The sequence below is a fragment of the Paramormyrops kingsleyae genome, chromosome 4 (assembly GCF_048594095.1).
Source record: "Paramormyrops kingsleyae isolate MSU_618 chromosome 4, PKINGS_0.4, whole genome shotgun sequence".
NCBI classification, from domain to species: domain Eukaryota; kingdom Metazoa; phylum Chordata; class Actinopteri; order Osteoglossiformes; family Mormyridae; genus Paramormyrops; species Paramormyrops kingsleyae.
In genome coordinates, this window is record NC_132800.1 from 29,595,197 (window position 1) to 29,611,466 (window position 16,270).

Here is a 16,270-nt window from a genome sequence, read left to right on the forward strand (position 1 = left end):
TAATTAATTAATGAAGTGAGCTGGTGGTGAAATTTAAAACACATGGACTGGCTGTGGTGCCCAGAGGGGGTTTGGGGGCTGAAATGGGGTTTTGTGTTTTTTTTTTTTTTTAATCTGAGCAAATATACACTTACTGCCCAGATAAATGTCTTTAAACATTTCCTTTGGCTGCCTCAGGCTTATGCATGGTCCTGTATGTGGTGTTCCAGTAAAATATGTATGATAAAACTTTACATTTCACATTTGTCACGGTGAAATATCTGGATTTGTATGTGTAAAAAAACGTGTGTTTTTGGAAAATATTCTTCCTCTCATACCAGTCAGGATCAGAGTGAGAATTAGTGCATTTTCCTCTCATTTCTTTTCAGGACAGCTCATCCTGCAGTATCTGCACAGAATCAAAAGTGACCTGAAGCAGAAATGTGAGCGTGTATTTGAAGGGAAAGCTAAGGAAGGACAGCCAACACTTCTCAGTGAGATTTACACAGAACTCTACATAACTGAAGGTGGGACTGGAGGAGTCAATGATGAACATGAAGTGAGACAGATTGAAACAGCATCCAAGAAAAGGCGAACAGAAGATACTACAGTCATGTGCAATTATATATTTAACCCCTTATGGGGGCGTAAGACACCTATCAGAACTGTACTCACTAAAGGGGTGGCAGGTGTCGGGAAAACAGTCTCTGTGCAGAAATTTATTCTCGACTGGGCAGAAGGAAAAGCAAACCAGGATGTTCACTTCATATTTGCTCTTCCTTTCCGGGACCTGAATTTGATTAAGGATGAACACAGTCTGATTGAACTGCTTCACCGCTTTGTCCCAGAACTGAAATCACATGAATCCTCTGAGCTGTTTAGGCACAAAGTCTTGTTCATCCTTGATGGTCTGGATGAGTGTCGCCTTCCTCTAGATTTTCAGAACAATGAGAGCTGGTTTGATGTAACAAAGAAAACGTCACTGGATGTGCTGTTGACTAACCTCATTAAGGGGAATCTGCTCCCATCCGCTCTCCTCTGGATAACCTCCCGACCAGCAGCAGCCAATCAGATACCTGCTGAGTGTGTCCACCAGGTGACCGAGATACGAGGGTTCAGTGATGCCCAGAAGGAGGAGTATTTCAGGAGGAGATTCAGTGATCAGAGTCTGGCCAGCAGGATTATCACACATGTGAAATCATCAAGGAGCCTCTTCATCATGTGCCACATACCTGTGTTCTGCTGGATTTCAGCCACTGTGCTTGAGAGGCTTTTTAGTGAAACTGACAGGAGAGAAATTCCAAGGACTCTGACTGAAATGTACACACACTTCCTGATCTTTCAGACAGGTTTAAAAAATGACAAGTATATGAAAAACTATGAAACCAAACTTAATGAATACAGCAAGGAATTCCTTTTGAAACTTGGTAAACTGGCTTTTGACAACCTTGAGAAAGGGAATCTCATATTTTATGAGCAAGATCTGACAGAGAATGACATTGATGTCGCTGAAGCTTCAGTTCACTCTGGAGTGTGTACAGAAGTCTTTAAAGAGGAATATGGGTTGTATCAGGAGAAGGTGTACTGCTTTGTGCATCTGAGCATCCAGGAGTATCTCGCTGCTTTATATGTGTTTCTGACAAACTCATCAGCTGACCTGCTGAAGACTGCAGTGGATCAGGCATTAAAGAGCAAGAATGGACACTTGGACCTCTGCCTCCGCTTCCTCCTGGGCCTCTCAACAGACTCCAGTAAGACTCTGTTACAAAGGCTACTGGGAGAGACCAGAACCAGCTCACATAACATTAAGGAAACAGCCCAATACATCAGGGAGAAAATACGGGAGAATTTATCTCCAGAAAGGACCATCAACCTGTTCCACTGTCTGACTGAACTGGGTGACAATTCTCTAGTTGAGGAAGTACAAAGATACCTGAATTCAGGACGTCTTTCAGCAGAAGACCTCTCACCTGCACAGTACTCAGCTCTGGCCTTTGTGATGCTGATGTCAGATGAGGAGCTGGATGTGTTTGATCTGAAGAAATTCATCAGATCAGATAAAGAGCACTGGAGGCTGCTGCCTGTGGTCAAGAACTCCAGGACGGCTCTGTAAGTGACGTGGGGATGGAAATCGTGTCTGGTCTGGCAGTAATACATGAATATTGTTTGAAATGTCTGATGAATATTATTATTTTGATAATCTCGACTACAGCTGTTTCTATAGCAGTAGCTAATCTGGACCACAGACTTTATAATGACTGAAAGTAGTGATGTAGTAACAGACAAAAAAGTGATGTTTCCGTTCCCATCCAGTCTGCCTTCTGATCACAGGCACAGCATCCTAACCTGCTATAGAAACAGTGAGGGCTCTTTATCCACAGGGTGTATAAGTGGTATGTGAGTGTTATTGTCAGCAGTCGTGTTCATGTGATGGAGCCCAGAGCTGGGAGCGTCTGTATGGCTGCTGTCTCTGGCTGCTCACTGGCGCCCTCTGCTGGCCGCAGCTGCTCCTGGCTGAGGAGAGAACAGAACAGCATATCTTTCTTGTCACAGTACATGTACAAAGAAACTCTATGTGCTTTCCCACCAATACCAAGACCTCCCGTCTGGCAGTTATATACACTGCTCAAAAAAATTAAAGGAACGCTTATTAATCAGAGTATAGCATCAAGTAAACTAAACTTCTTGGATATTCATCTGGTCAGTTAAGTAGCAGAGGGGGTTGTTAATCAGTTTCAGCTGCTTTGGTGTTAATGAAATTAACAACGGGTGCACTAGAGTGGCAACAATGAGACGACCCCCAAAACAGGAATGGTTTAACAGGTGGGGGCCACTGACATTTTTCCGTCCTAATCTCTTCTGACTGTTTTTTCACTAGTATTGCATTTGGCTACGGTCAGTGTCACTACTGGTAGCATGAGGTGATACCTGGACCCTACAGAGGTTGCACAGGTAGTCCGACTCCTCCAGGATGGTGCATATTGATGTGTCATTGGCAGAAGTTTTGCTGTGTCTGCCAGCACAGTCTCAAGGGCATGGAGGAGATTCCCTGAGACAGGCAGTTACTCTAGGAGAGATGGACAGGGCCATAGAAGGTTCTTAACCCATCAGCAGGACTGGTATCTGCTCCTTTGAGCAAGGAGAAACAGGATGAGCACTGCCAGAGCCCTACAGAATGACCTCCAGCAGGCCGCTGGTGTGCATGTCTCTGACAAAACAATCAGAAACAGACTTCATGAGGGTGGCCTGAGGGCCCGACATCCTCTAGTGGGCCCTGTGTTCACTGCCCGGCACCGTGGAGCTCGATTGGCCATTGCCATAGAATACCAAAATTGGCAGGTCCACCACTGATGCCCTGTGCTTTTCACAGATGAGAGCAGGTTCACCCTGAGCACATGTGACAGAAGTGAAAGGGTCTGGAGAAGCTGTGGAGAACATTATGCTGCCTGTAACATTGTTCAGCATGACCGGTTTGGTGGGGGGTCAGTGGTGGTCTGGGGAGGCATATCCATGGAGGGACACACAGACCCCTACAGGCTAGACAGCAGCACCTTGACTGCCATTGGGTATCGGGATGAAATCCTTGGACCCATTGTCAGACCCTACTCTGGAGCACTGGGTCCTGGGTTCCTCCTGGTGCACGACAATGCCCGGCCTCATGTGGCGAGAGTATGCAGGCAGTTCCTGGAGGATGAAGTAATTGATACCATTGACTGGCCTCCACGTTTGCATGACCTAAATCCAACATAACACCTCTGGGACATTATGTTTCGGTCCATCCCACGGCACCAGGTTGCACCTCAGACTGTCCAGGAGCTCAGTGATGCCCTGGTCCAGATCTGGGAGGAGATCCCCCAGGACACCATCCGGCGTCTCATTAGGAGCAGCCCCGACGTTGTCAGACATGCATACAAGCATGTGGGGGCCATACAAACTACTGAGTATGATTTTGAGTTGCTGCAATGAATTTTCAGCAAAAAGGACTAGCCTGCCGCGTCATTTTTTCACTTAGATTTTTGGGGTGTCTTTGAACTCAGCTCTTTGTAGGTTGATAATTTTCATTTCCATCAAACGATGTGGCATCTCTGTTCCTAACACATTACCCAGTCCATATCAGTATAGATATCTAGCATGACTTTTTTTCCCCATTGAGATCTGATGTGTTTCCAAAGTGTTCCTTTAATTTTTTTGAGCAGTGTATTAACATTATTTACAGTATTTAATGATAATATATCATTTATTTCCCCTGTGGATTAATATCTAGCCTGGATTTTTTTCTCCATGACAATCTGGAAGCCAGATTCTATATTTAAAAAGTATATAGTAAAAAAGTGACAGGTTTTCATCACTGTCATCACTGGGTCCTTGAGCAACAGTTTAAATAAAACTATAGAATTTTAACCTATGATAGACTTGCCCACTGTTAATGATCATAGACAAAATACACAGTAACCTCACAGGAGATCCTGTATTTTACCAACAGCTGCTCATTTTAGTAGATTGATCCAGTTCCTGAATATTCTGCACACAACACATTTCAGGATATTTGTTTTGAAATGAAAATGCTCACTGTATTCATCATGACAGGGAACATGATGACCATCAGAGGATTGGCCAACATTAAAAATGTACCATTTTTAATCATTTTTCTAACTGTAGTGGTTTAAAGTGCTGATGTGTTTAGTCTCCAGTTCCATTTGAACTGTAGTCTGTCCCTCTTATTATTTTGAAATAAGTCTGGATATTTTGTACCACTATGATCACTGATGTGTAGGATATATACTGGTCTGTGTGTATAATAACACGGCTCCGTTTGCAGGCTGAAGAGCTGTAATCTCACAGAGAAATGCTGTGAGGCGCTGGCTTCAGCTCTCAGATCAAACTCCTCACCCCTGAGAGAGCTGGACCTGAGTGACAATGACCTGCAGGATTCAGGAGTGAAGCTGCTCTCTGTTGGACTGGGGGATTCACACTGTAAACTGGAGATACTGAGGTTAGTATTACTACGAGTAGGTATTCCACACTGTAAACTGGAGAAACTGAGGTCAGTGTTACTGGGTACTCCACACTGTAAACTGGGGATTCTGATGTCAGCATTACTGGGTATTCCACACTGTAAACTGGGGATTGTGAGGTCAGTATTACTGGGAATTCCACACTGTAAACCCAGGTGTGAGGACAATTCAGTCAATCGGTTCTCTAATCAATAATCTAATTAGAGAGTTGCAGCCTAAACCCGCATACACTGTGGCCCTTTCTGGATAGGACTGGCCACCCCTGCCCTAGATGGTTGGCTGTAGCGCTGATCATTGAGCCACAGCGCTGCTCAGAGCTTTATAGAAATACTTATGCAGATATGAAAGAGTCTCAGGGTAACTGGCTCTTTAAGGAATCGAACCCGAAACCCTAGATGGTCGGCTGTAGTGCTGATCACTGAGCCACAGCGCTGCTCAGAGCTTTATGGAAATTCTTATGCAGATATTAAAAAGTCTCAGGGTAACTGGCCCTTTAAGGTCATTAAAAAGCAGTGCATTAAAAAGTGGTTTTGCACTTGGCTACAGAATTTCAACGACAATGAAACAACAAAATAACTGATATATTTAAATTAACTTGTGGATGAATGGATTTTAGAGCATATTCACCCTCATGTCCTCTTCTGGAAGATTATGAAATAGAATAGATACAGATCATTATTGGTAATATGGTCTGTATGACTTATGCAAATGTACAGTATGAATCAGACTATTGGCTTTTAACCTATGATAGACTTGCCCACTGTTAATGATCATGGACAAAATACACAGTAACCTCACAGGAGATCCTGTATTGCGCCAACAGCTGCTCATTTGAGTAGATTGATCCAGTTCCTGAATATTCTGCACACAACACATTTCAGGATATTTGTGCTTTGAAATGAAAATGCTCACTGTATTCATCATGACAGGGAACATGGTGACCATCTGAGGATTGGCCAACATTAATAATGTACCATGTTTAATAATTTTTCTAACTGTAGTGGTTTAAAGTGCTGATGTCTTTAGTCTCCAGCTCCATTTGAACTGTAGTCTGTCCCTCTTATTATGCTGAAATAAGTCTGGATATTTTGTACTACTACGATCACTGATGTGTAGGATATATACCGGTCTGTGTGTATAATAACACGGCTCCTTTTGCAGGCTGAACAGCTGTAATCTCACAGAGAAATGCTGTGAGGCGCTGGCTTCAGCTCTCAGATCAAACTCCTCACACCTGAGAGAGCTGGACCTGAGTGACAATGACCTGCAGGATTCAGGAGTGAAGCTGCTCTCTGCTGGACTGGGGTATTCACACTGTAAACTGGAGATACTGAGGTCAGTATTACTGGGAATCCTACACTGTAAACTGGGATACTGAGGTCAGTATTACTACGAGTAGGTATTCCACACTGTAAACTGGGGATCCTGAGGTCAGTATTACTGGGTATTCCACACTGTAAACTGGGGATTCTGATGTCAGTATTACTGGGAATTCCACACTGTAAACCCAGGTGTGAGGATTCTTCAGCCAATCAGTTCTCTAATCAATAATCTAATTAGGGAGTTGCAGCAAAAACCCGCATACACTGTGGCCCTTTCTGGATAGGATTGGCCACCCCTGCCCTAGATGGTTGGCTGTAGCGCTGATCACTGAGCCACAGCACTGCTCAGAGCTTTATGGAAATACTTATGCAGATATTAAAGAGTCTCAGGGTAACTGGCCCTTTAAGGAATCGAACCCGAAACCCTAGATGGTCGGCTGTAGTGCTGATCACTGAGCCACAGCGCTGCTCAGAGCTTTATGGAAATTCTTATGCAGATATTAAAAAGTCTCAGGGTAACTGGCCCTTTAAGGTCATTAAAAAGCAGTGCATTAAAAAGTGGTTTTGCACTTGGCTACAGAATTTCAACGACAATGAAACAACAAAATAACTGATATATTTAAATTAACTTGTGGATGAATGGATTTTAGAGCATATTCACCCTCATGTCCTCTTCTGGAAGATTATGAAATAGAATAGATACAGATCATTATTGGTAATATGGTCTGTATGACTTATGCAAATGTACAGTATGAATCAGACTATTGGCTTTTAACCTATGATAGACTTGCCCTCTGTTAATGATCATGGACAAAATACACCGTAACCTCACAGGAGATCCTGTATTTTGCCAAAAGCAGCTCATTTGAGTAGATTGATCCAGTTCCTGAATATTCTGCACACAACACATTTCAGGATATTTGTGCTTTGAAATGAAAATGCTCACTGTATTCATCATGACAGGGAACATGGTGACCATCTGAGGATTGGCCAACATTAATAATGTACCATGTTTAATAATTTTTCTAACTGTAGTGGTTTAAAGTGCTGATGTCTTTAGTCTCCAGTTCCATTTGAACTGTAGTCTGTCCCTCTAATTATGCTGAAATAAGTCTGGATATTTTGTACCACTATGATCACTAATGCGTAGTATATATACCGGTCTGTGTGAATAATAACACGGCTCCGTTTGCAGGCTGAACAGCTGTAATCTCACAGAGAAACTGGGGATACGGAGGTCAGTATTACTGGGTATTCCACATTGTAAACTGGGGATACTTAAGTCAGTATTACTGGGTATTCCATACTGATGACTGTAATTATTGAAAGTAATCACATTTACTTAAAAGTAATACTTGTAATGGTGAGGTGATCTTATTTATTGGAGAGTTTTGTCTGTCTCTCTGCAGGCTGTCAGGCTGTAGAGTCACAGAAGGAGGCTGTTCTTCCCTGGCTTCAGCTCTCAGATCAAACTCCTCACACCTGAGAGAGCTGGACCTGAGTGACAATGACCTGCAGGATTCAGGAGTGAAGCTGCTCTCTGCTGGACTGGGGTATTCACACTGTAAACTGGAGATACTGAGGTCAGTATTACTGGGAATCCTACACTGTAAACTGGGATACTGAGGTCAGTGTTACTGGGTACTCCACACTGTAAACTGGGGGTTCTGTCGTCAGTATTACTGGGAATTCCACACTGTAAACCCAGGTGTGAGGACTCTTCAGCCAATCAGTTCTCTAATCAATAATCTTATTAGGGAGTTGCAGCAAAAACCCGCATACACTGTGGCCCTTTCTGGATAAGATTGGCCACCCCTGCCCTAGATGGTCGGCTGTAGTGCTGATCACTGAGCCACAGCGCTGCTCAGAGCTTTATGGAAATACTTATGCAGATATTAAAGAGCCTCAGGGTAACTGGCCCTTTAAGGAATCGAACCCGAAACCCTAGATGGTCGGCTGTAGCGCTGATCACTGAGCCACAGCGCTGTTCAGAGCTTTATGGAAATTCTTATGCAGATATTAAAGAGTCTCAGGGTAACTGGCCCTTTAAGGTCATTAAACAGCAGTGCATTAAAAACTGGTTTTGCACTTGGCTACAGAATTTCAACGACAATGAAACAACAAAATAACTGATATATTTAAATTAACTTGTGGATGAATGGATTTTAGAGCATATTCACCCTCATGTCCTCTTCTGGAAGATTACGAAATATAACACATACAGAACATTATTGGTAATATGGTCTGTATGACTTATGCAAATGTTCAGTATGAATCAGACTATTGGCTTTTAACCCATGATAGACTTGCCCACTGTCAAAGATCATATGACTGCAAAAAATGGCCAAAATACACAGTAAATATACAAGAAATTCTGTGTTGGGGGCAGCATGTGGCTCAGTGGGCAAAGCCTGTGTGTTTGTGATCAGAAGGTTGTTAGTTCAAGCCCCTTCTCAGCACATCTGTGGGTCCTTAAGCAAAGCCCTTAACCCCCAGCTCCCTGGGGGCTGCTATGGGGGGCTGCCCTTCACAGCCAGCTTACTCTCACCTACACAGAGCAAGTAGGGGGAGGCCTAAAGGGAAATGCCCCCCCAGGGATAAAGTGTCTGTTAGTGTATCATGCCAACAGCTGCCCATTTCAGGGTGTTTGTGTGTTGATCACTTCTGGGGAAGATGGTGGCACAGGAGGTAGTGCTATCGTTCGGCAACTGGAAGGTTGCAGGTTCGAGTCCTGGTTCTTCCTGACCCCATCAAAGTGTCCTTGAGCAAGACACTGAACCCCAAATTGCTCCCAGTGTGCAGGTTGGCACCTTGCATGGCAGCCTCCGCCACCAGTGTGTGAATGTGAGTGTGGATGGTGAATGTGAGGCATGTATTGTAAAGCGCTTTGAGTACTCGTAGGAGTAGAAAAGCACTATATAAATGCAGTCCATTTGAAATGAAAATGCTCCTTGTATTCATGACATGGAACATGATGACCATCAGAGGAAGGTCCAAATTTTACCATGTTTAATCAGTTTTCTAACTGTAGTGATTTAATGTGCTGCTGTGCTGAGCCTCTAATTCCCTTTGAACCTATAGTCTGTGCCTCTTATTATACGGAAAAAGTTTGTTTGGATATTCTTAATAGTCTTAATGATGTTGTAATGTTTCACAACACATCTATATAAAGCACTGTTTGGTGACTTTGTTGTGAAAGGCGCTATATAAAAATGAATTGAATTTTTGGATATTTTGTACCACTATGATCAATGATGTGTAGGAGATATACCGGTCTGTGTGTATAATAACACGGCTCCTTTTGCAGGCTGTCAGGCTGTAGAGTCACAGAAGAAGGCTGTTCTTCCCTGGCTTCAGCTCTGAGCTCAAACCCCTCACACCTGAGAGAGCTGGATCTGAGCTACAATCACCCAGGAGACTCAGGAGTGAAGCTGCTCTCTGCTGTACTGGAGGATCCCAGCTGTAAGCTGGAGAAGCCGAAGTGAGTACAGAGTGTGAGTCTGACTCGCTACAGATACTTATGCATGTATGTGAAGAAGAGGCACCAATAAATAAATGGTTACAGCAGCACTATGTCATTCTGCTTCTCCTATAGTGTGGACCACAGTGGAGAGTGCAGGACCAGACCAGACTTACAGAAATGTAAGTGTGTTTGCAGGTTTTTATTAATAATACCATTAATACTATGTTATGGTTGTATTCACACGATTGTTGTGATGAGTGTGGCTTTCTGCACTGTGTGTAGATGGATTTCCATGTTTGTGTTTAGGTGAGTTTCTGTTTGTGTCATTTTAGACAACATCCAAATGAGAAAAACAAAACATCAAAATCATCACCTAAAACACTATCAATTCATTTAATCGTTTTTAAAAATATTTTTTACAAATACTTTATAGCTGCTCATATTGTCTTTGTGTTTGTGTGGGAGTGTAAGATGGTTAAAATATATTCTGATATAGTTGTACATGTTTAATTTCACAAAAACAGAATCCTTTGCATTTGTTCTTTTTGCACATGCCGTGAGTGTATGTGTTTTCTGTGTGAGATTCGTTAGTATTGTCCTAAGACGGCACCCGTAGGCAGTGACACCGGACTCTCTCCTCCAGTGTGAGATTCGTTAGTATTGTCCTAAGACGGCACCCGTAGGCAGTGACACCGGACTCTCTCCTCCAGTGTGAGATTCGTTAGTATTGTCCTAAGACGGCACCCGTAGGCAGTGACACCGGACTCTCTCCTCCAGTGTGAGATTCGTTAGTATTGTCCTAAGACGGCACCCGTAGGCAGTGACACCGGACTCTCTCCTCCAGTGTGAGATTCGTTAGTATTGTCCTAAAGACGGCACCCGTAGGCAGTGACACCGGACTCTCTCCTCCAGTGTGAGATTCGTTAGTATTGTCCTAAAGACGGCACCCGTAGGCAGTGACACCGGACTCTCTCTTCCAGTGTGAGATTCGTTAGTATTGTCCTAAGACGGCACCCGTAGGCAGTGACACCGGACTCTCTCCTCCAGTGCGAAATGTGAATTTGCATTTTTACAGGATTAAATAATCATGAGAATATTCCTGATTGGCCACTGAATGCCTTAGACCAGTGGTGCCCAAATCCAGTCCTGGAGGGCCAGAGCCCTGCACATTTTTGTGTTTCCCCTCATTTAACACACCTGATTCAACTCCAAGTACTAATTACCACAGAGTTCTTGAGCTGAATCCTTTATGGTGGAACAGGGAAAGAACTAAGCTACACTGGGCTTCGGCCCCCCAGGACTGGATTTGGGCAGCCCTGCCTTAGGCAGACAAAACAGGCAGCGCGTGTCAATGGTCACTGGCCAATCAAGTAGCGCTCCACATAAAGGAAAGACACTGACTTTTGTCATTACTCTCTGGTGTCGTTTTGTGGTGAATATGCTTGTGGTGAATATGTCTGATGAATGTCGCTGCTTTGTAATTTTATTTACCCATAATTAAGCTGATAGTTTAGCTCGTGCAGCATTTTGGCGGTTCTTCCCATCCGTGTTGCGCGGCGTCCGATATGGAGGTATTATTGGTGCAAAACACCTGAACATCTGTAACAGTGCAATCTGTAGCTGTAGAAAAGAGTCACACATGTATCAGTAAATTTAAAGTCACTGGATTTCCACAAACACAACACAGCGGTTACGCCTTCACAAATTCTTCATTACAAGTGCACAAATCCTATTCTATGCATCACAAACTAAGAAACTCAAACGCTCACAGTTTTGCTACACTTGCTGCAGTAAATATGGTGCAAAACACATTTGCACACCCGTAATACAAAAATGTGAACTTATGGACAAAAGTGACACATTGGCATATTAGTTCGTGAATTCGTACAGTGAGAGCTGCATACACGTAGAACATTTTCTTGCAACTATATTTCTTTCTTGGACATTTTTCTAGCAGAAACACAAGTCAGTAATCGCAACTGCTTGGATCTGCCGCTACGAGTCTCAAGGACTGTTCTCTCGCATGCTCTCACTTCTGCACCACATTTCGCTGAGAGATTTGGTGCAAAAGTAATTCGTACCTGTAGGGCAAGGGGCGGGCGCTGTTGAGAGGGGCGTGCATTATCATAGGGGCGGGCAATACTCGGAGATCAGATCGAGTACCCTTTTGCCAATCAAAGGAACTCATTTGGACACCTGTTTGGGCACCGTGTCACGAGATCTCGCAATATTACAACATGAGACTTCTCATTCGGAGTGAAAAGCGGTTTCGCGAATGCGCTGCAAATCAGCTGCTGTAAGCATGTCGGAATCTGATTAAATTACCATAGTAGATGCCCCAGACACTTTAAAATCTTTTGTGTGGCAGCATTTTGGGAACCCGGCGGAAAATATAAACGGCGAAAGGGTGACAGACAAAACACGAACCATCTGTAAGCATTGTAGGAAAATAATGTCGTACACAGCGGCTAACACTACTGCTACGCAAAGGCATTTGCAGCACGTACCATCAAAGCTCTTTACTTAAATCCACTACACCATTGAAGAAAACATAAAAAAATAAAGTCTTATGTTTGCTATTGGGTGCATTCGACTTCATGCAGCCGCTTACAGCGCTGGCTTAAAGCAATGCATTCTGGTCCTGATGCATTGCATCATGGTTAGATTTTTATTGTCCGCTGCAAAACGTCACCACGCGTCACCATGTCACATGGTACAAAAACCTCACGAGAGCAAGACGACTTAAGACAGATCGTGCAGCGCCTCTCAACCAGCTGCACAAACTGGAACCGCCTCCATGACGACACACCTTTGCCCTTATTGGCTGAAAAGTATAGTCACACGCATGACGTTTGTATCCCAGGCAGTTCAGATGCCTAATCTGCTATTTCTCCCGAAAAGCACATAAAGCAGTGAGAACTGGTTTTCAGTTAATTTACCTGGTAAAATAAAGTTTAAATAAATGACATAAATGCTCTAATAGTACATGTAAGTTAGTGGTTTATTTATTGTTAGTTACTGTAATGTTGCGCTGCTTTATCTGTTTAATCGTTATCCTTCTGGTAGTGCTGCCATTGCAGTCAGTATGAGGAGTAGAAGTTGTCCGACTTGGCTGCAGTCACTTTATACTCCACCCCTGCAGCCGCCGGCAGATCTTGCCCCACATCACATCAGCTGCAGACTAAGTCAAACGCACCCATTTATATTATTTTATTTATATTTTATTTTATGTTCAATTGTGTAGTTAAATTTGAGAGAAGCCTGTCATTTGAGTATGTGGTGAATTATTTTATGGTGCTAGATATTTTTGTTCTTTAATGCATATGATGATGGTGATTATTTAAAACATTTCACCACACATCTGCATTATTTAGCAGGTTTTGTCTTTCAGATTAATCAAATAAAAGGCTTCCAGTAATATATTTCCTCTGAAGTTTTCCTTAAAATATTGTTAAAATATCATCCTCGTGAACCCAATATCGTGTCTCGGCTCGTCTCGTGTGCTGAGTATATCATTACACCCCTAGTAATTATCTGATCATTTATGTACCAATGTGTTCAAACTAAATCATCACTAATCAATAGTATAATGGTGGATGATACCAAAAAGCACACCTAATATATCAGGTGTCAGCTCCTCTACTGAGTCAGTTCTTCTTCCCTTTTTTACCCTGGTTTGCGTGCCAAGGAACAGGTGTATAAATGAGTTCCTTTGATTGGCCAAAAAGGTACTTGATCATCTGATCTCCGAATAGTGCCCGCCCCTCTGAACAGTGCCCGCCCCTCTGAACAGTGCCCGCCCCTTGCCCTACAGGTTTGAATTGCTTTTGCACCACATTTCGCTGAGATATTTGGTGCGAACGTGAGAGCATGCGAGAGAACAGTCCTTGAGACTCGTAGCGGCAGATTCAAGCAGTTGCAATTACTGACTTGTGTTTCTGCTAGAAAAATGTCCAAGAAAGAAATATAGTTGCGAGAAAATGTTCTACCTGTATGCAGCTCTCACTGTACGAATTCACAAACTAATATGCCAATGTGTCACTTTTGTCCATAAGTTCACATTTTTGTATTACGGGTGTGCAAATGTGTTATGCACCATATTTACTGCAGCAAGTGTAGCAAAACTGTGAGCGTTTGAGTTTCTTAGTTTGTGATGCGTGGAATAGGATGTGTACACTTGTAATGAAGAATTTGTGAAGGCGTAACCGCTGTGTTGTGTTTGTGGAAATCCAGTGACTGTAAATTTACTGATACATGTGTGACTCTTTTCTACAGCTACAGATTGCACTGTTACAGATGTTCAGGTGTGTTGCACCAATAATACCTCCATAGTCCAACATTTCCTGAGCTATTTCACATACTTCAGATCCTGTTTCGTTAGGGCAGTGGTTCTCAACCTTTTTCAGTGACGACCCCCAAGATAACATTGGTTGGTGTTCGCGACCCCCACCACACTCCCCCCCCTTCCATATCTAGGTATAGATGGACACAGTGCTGTCCATGGTGGAAAAAAAAACAACTAAATCTACTTAAAAATCTATTTAATCAAAATCCAAATTTTATTTAGTAAGTGTTTTTCACAATGATCTGGCGACCCCCAGAAATTATCTTGTGACCCCCAGGTTGAGAAAGGCTGCGTTAGGGGAAGCTGTGCTGTTTTTATATATTCAGTAAGTGATAAAATTGCGGAGATGCTGGTCTGCCTGATGGTAATAATTCTCCCTCCTGCCTACAGACTCCTGCCAGCTGACGCTGGACCCCAACACAGCAAACAGACTCCTGTCTCTGTCAGGGGGGAACAGGAAGGCGACACGGGGGGCAGAGCAGCCATATCCTGATCATCCAGAGAGATTTACCAACTGCCCCCAAGTTCTGTGCAGAGAGAGTCTGACTGATCACTGTTACTGGGAGGCTGAGTGGGATGGATATGATGCCCGGATAGGAGTGACTTATAAAGGGATCGAGAGGAAAGGATGGTATGACTGGCTGCTTGGAAACAATGACAAGTCATGGAGTCTGTGGTGTCGTCCTGACAGTTACTCTGTCTGCCACAATAGTAGACAGACTCTCATACCCATAGAGCCCTCAGGCTCCCGCAGAGTAGGAGTGTATCTGGACTGGGGGGCTGGTGCTCTGTCCTTCTACAGAGTCTCCTCTGATGGACTGACCCTCCTGCACAGACTCACCTCCTCATTCACTGAGCCCCTCTGTCCGGGGTTTGGGGTTTATGGAGACTCAGGAGTGAAGCTGCTCTCTGCTGTACTGGAGGATCCCAGCTGTAAACTGGAGAAGCTGAAGTGAGTACAGAGTGTGTGTCTGACTCGCTACAGATACTTACAGATACTTAAGAGGCACCAATAAATAAATGGATACAGCAGCACTAAGTCATTCTGCTTCTCCTATAGTGTGGACCACAGTGGAGAGTGCAGGACCAGACCAGGCTTACAGAAATGTAAGTGTGTTTGCAGGTTTTTAATTAATAATACCATTAATACTATGTTATGGTTGTATTCACACAGTTGTTGTGTTGAGTGTGTTTTCTGCACTGTGTGTAGATGGATTTCCATGTTTGTGTTTAGGTGAGTTTCTTTGTGTCATTTTAGACAACATCCAAATGAGAAAAATAAAACATCAAAATCATCACCAAAAACACTATCAATTCATTTATTTATTTTTTAAAATATTATTTACAAATACTTTATAGCTGCTCATATTCTGTTTGTGTGGGAGTGTAAGATGGTTAAAATATATTCTGATATAGTTGTACATGTTTAATTTCACAAAAAAAATAATCCTTTGCATTTGTTCTTTTTGCACATGTCGTGAGTGTATGTGTTTTCTGTGTGAGATTCGTTAGTATTGTCCTAAGACGGCACCCGTAGGCAGTGATACCGGACTCTCTCCTCCAGTGCGAAATGTAAATTTGCATTTTTACAGGGTTAAATAATCATGAGAGAATATTCCTGATTGGCCACTGAATGCCTTAGACCAGTGGTGCCCAAATCCAGTCCTGTAGGGCCAAAGCTCTGCACATTTTGGGTTCACCCTCATTTAACACCTGATTCAACTCTTGTGCTAATTACCACACAGCTCTTGAGCTGAACAATGTTTTTCGAAATTAACGTAATAACCATCCTGTTTTTCTGAACTAATGAGATAACCTTTCTGTTTTTCATGATGCACGGTCTGTGTAGTTTAATCCGCTTTTATTGATGGTTTGTAGACGGTATTATCATTAGTTTGCCGACTTTGCGCGGCACCTATTCCGCCCCGCTTGACACCGCAGTGTTTCTCCCGGATCAGTAGCTACAGTATGACACGCTTCACGGAAATAAGCCGATGCATGTGAAATGCATTCAGAGCGGCTTTGCTGTGACTAAAGACCATGTCAGACAATCGCTGCAAATACTGGATCCTCATGGAGCGCAAGTCCGGCGCCGGAATCGTCTTCGGAGGCGTTTGTATCAGGATCCAGCTCCAAACCTTTATTA

The 16,270-nt window shown here is 43.2% G+C and overlaps 2 protein-coding genes across 2 annotated transcripts in view; both read left to right on the plus strand.

Moving 5' to 3' along the window:
* LOC111841218 (uncharacterized) overlaps positions 1–16,270 on the plus strand; it is a 167,562-nt gene that overhangs the window by 17,513 nt on the left and 133,779 nt on the right. The window lies entirely within an intron of this gene.
* LOC140588811 (uncharacterized) overlaps positions 1–16,270 on the plus strand; it is a 34,483-nt gene that overhangs the window by 3,676 nt on the left and 14,537 nt on the right. Inside the window, exons 3-7 of the mRNA XM_072711083.1 lie at positions 369–2,088; positions 4,799–4,972; positions 6,156–6,329; positions 9,624–9,797; positions 15,185–15,231. Coding sequence (XP_072567184.1) covers positions 369–2,088; positions 4,799–4,972; positions 6,156–6,329; positions 9,624–9,797; positions 15,185–15,231 — 2,289 coding nt within the window. The remainder of the gene's footprint in view (positions 1–368; positions 2,089–4,798; positions 4,973–6,155; positions 6,330–9,623; positions 9,798–15,184; positions 15,232–16,270) is intronic.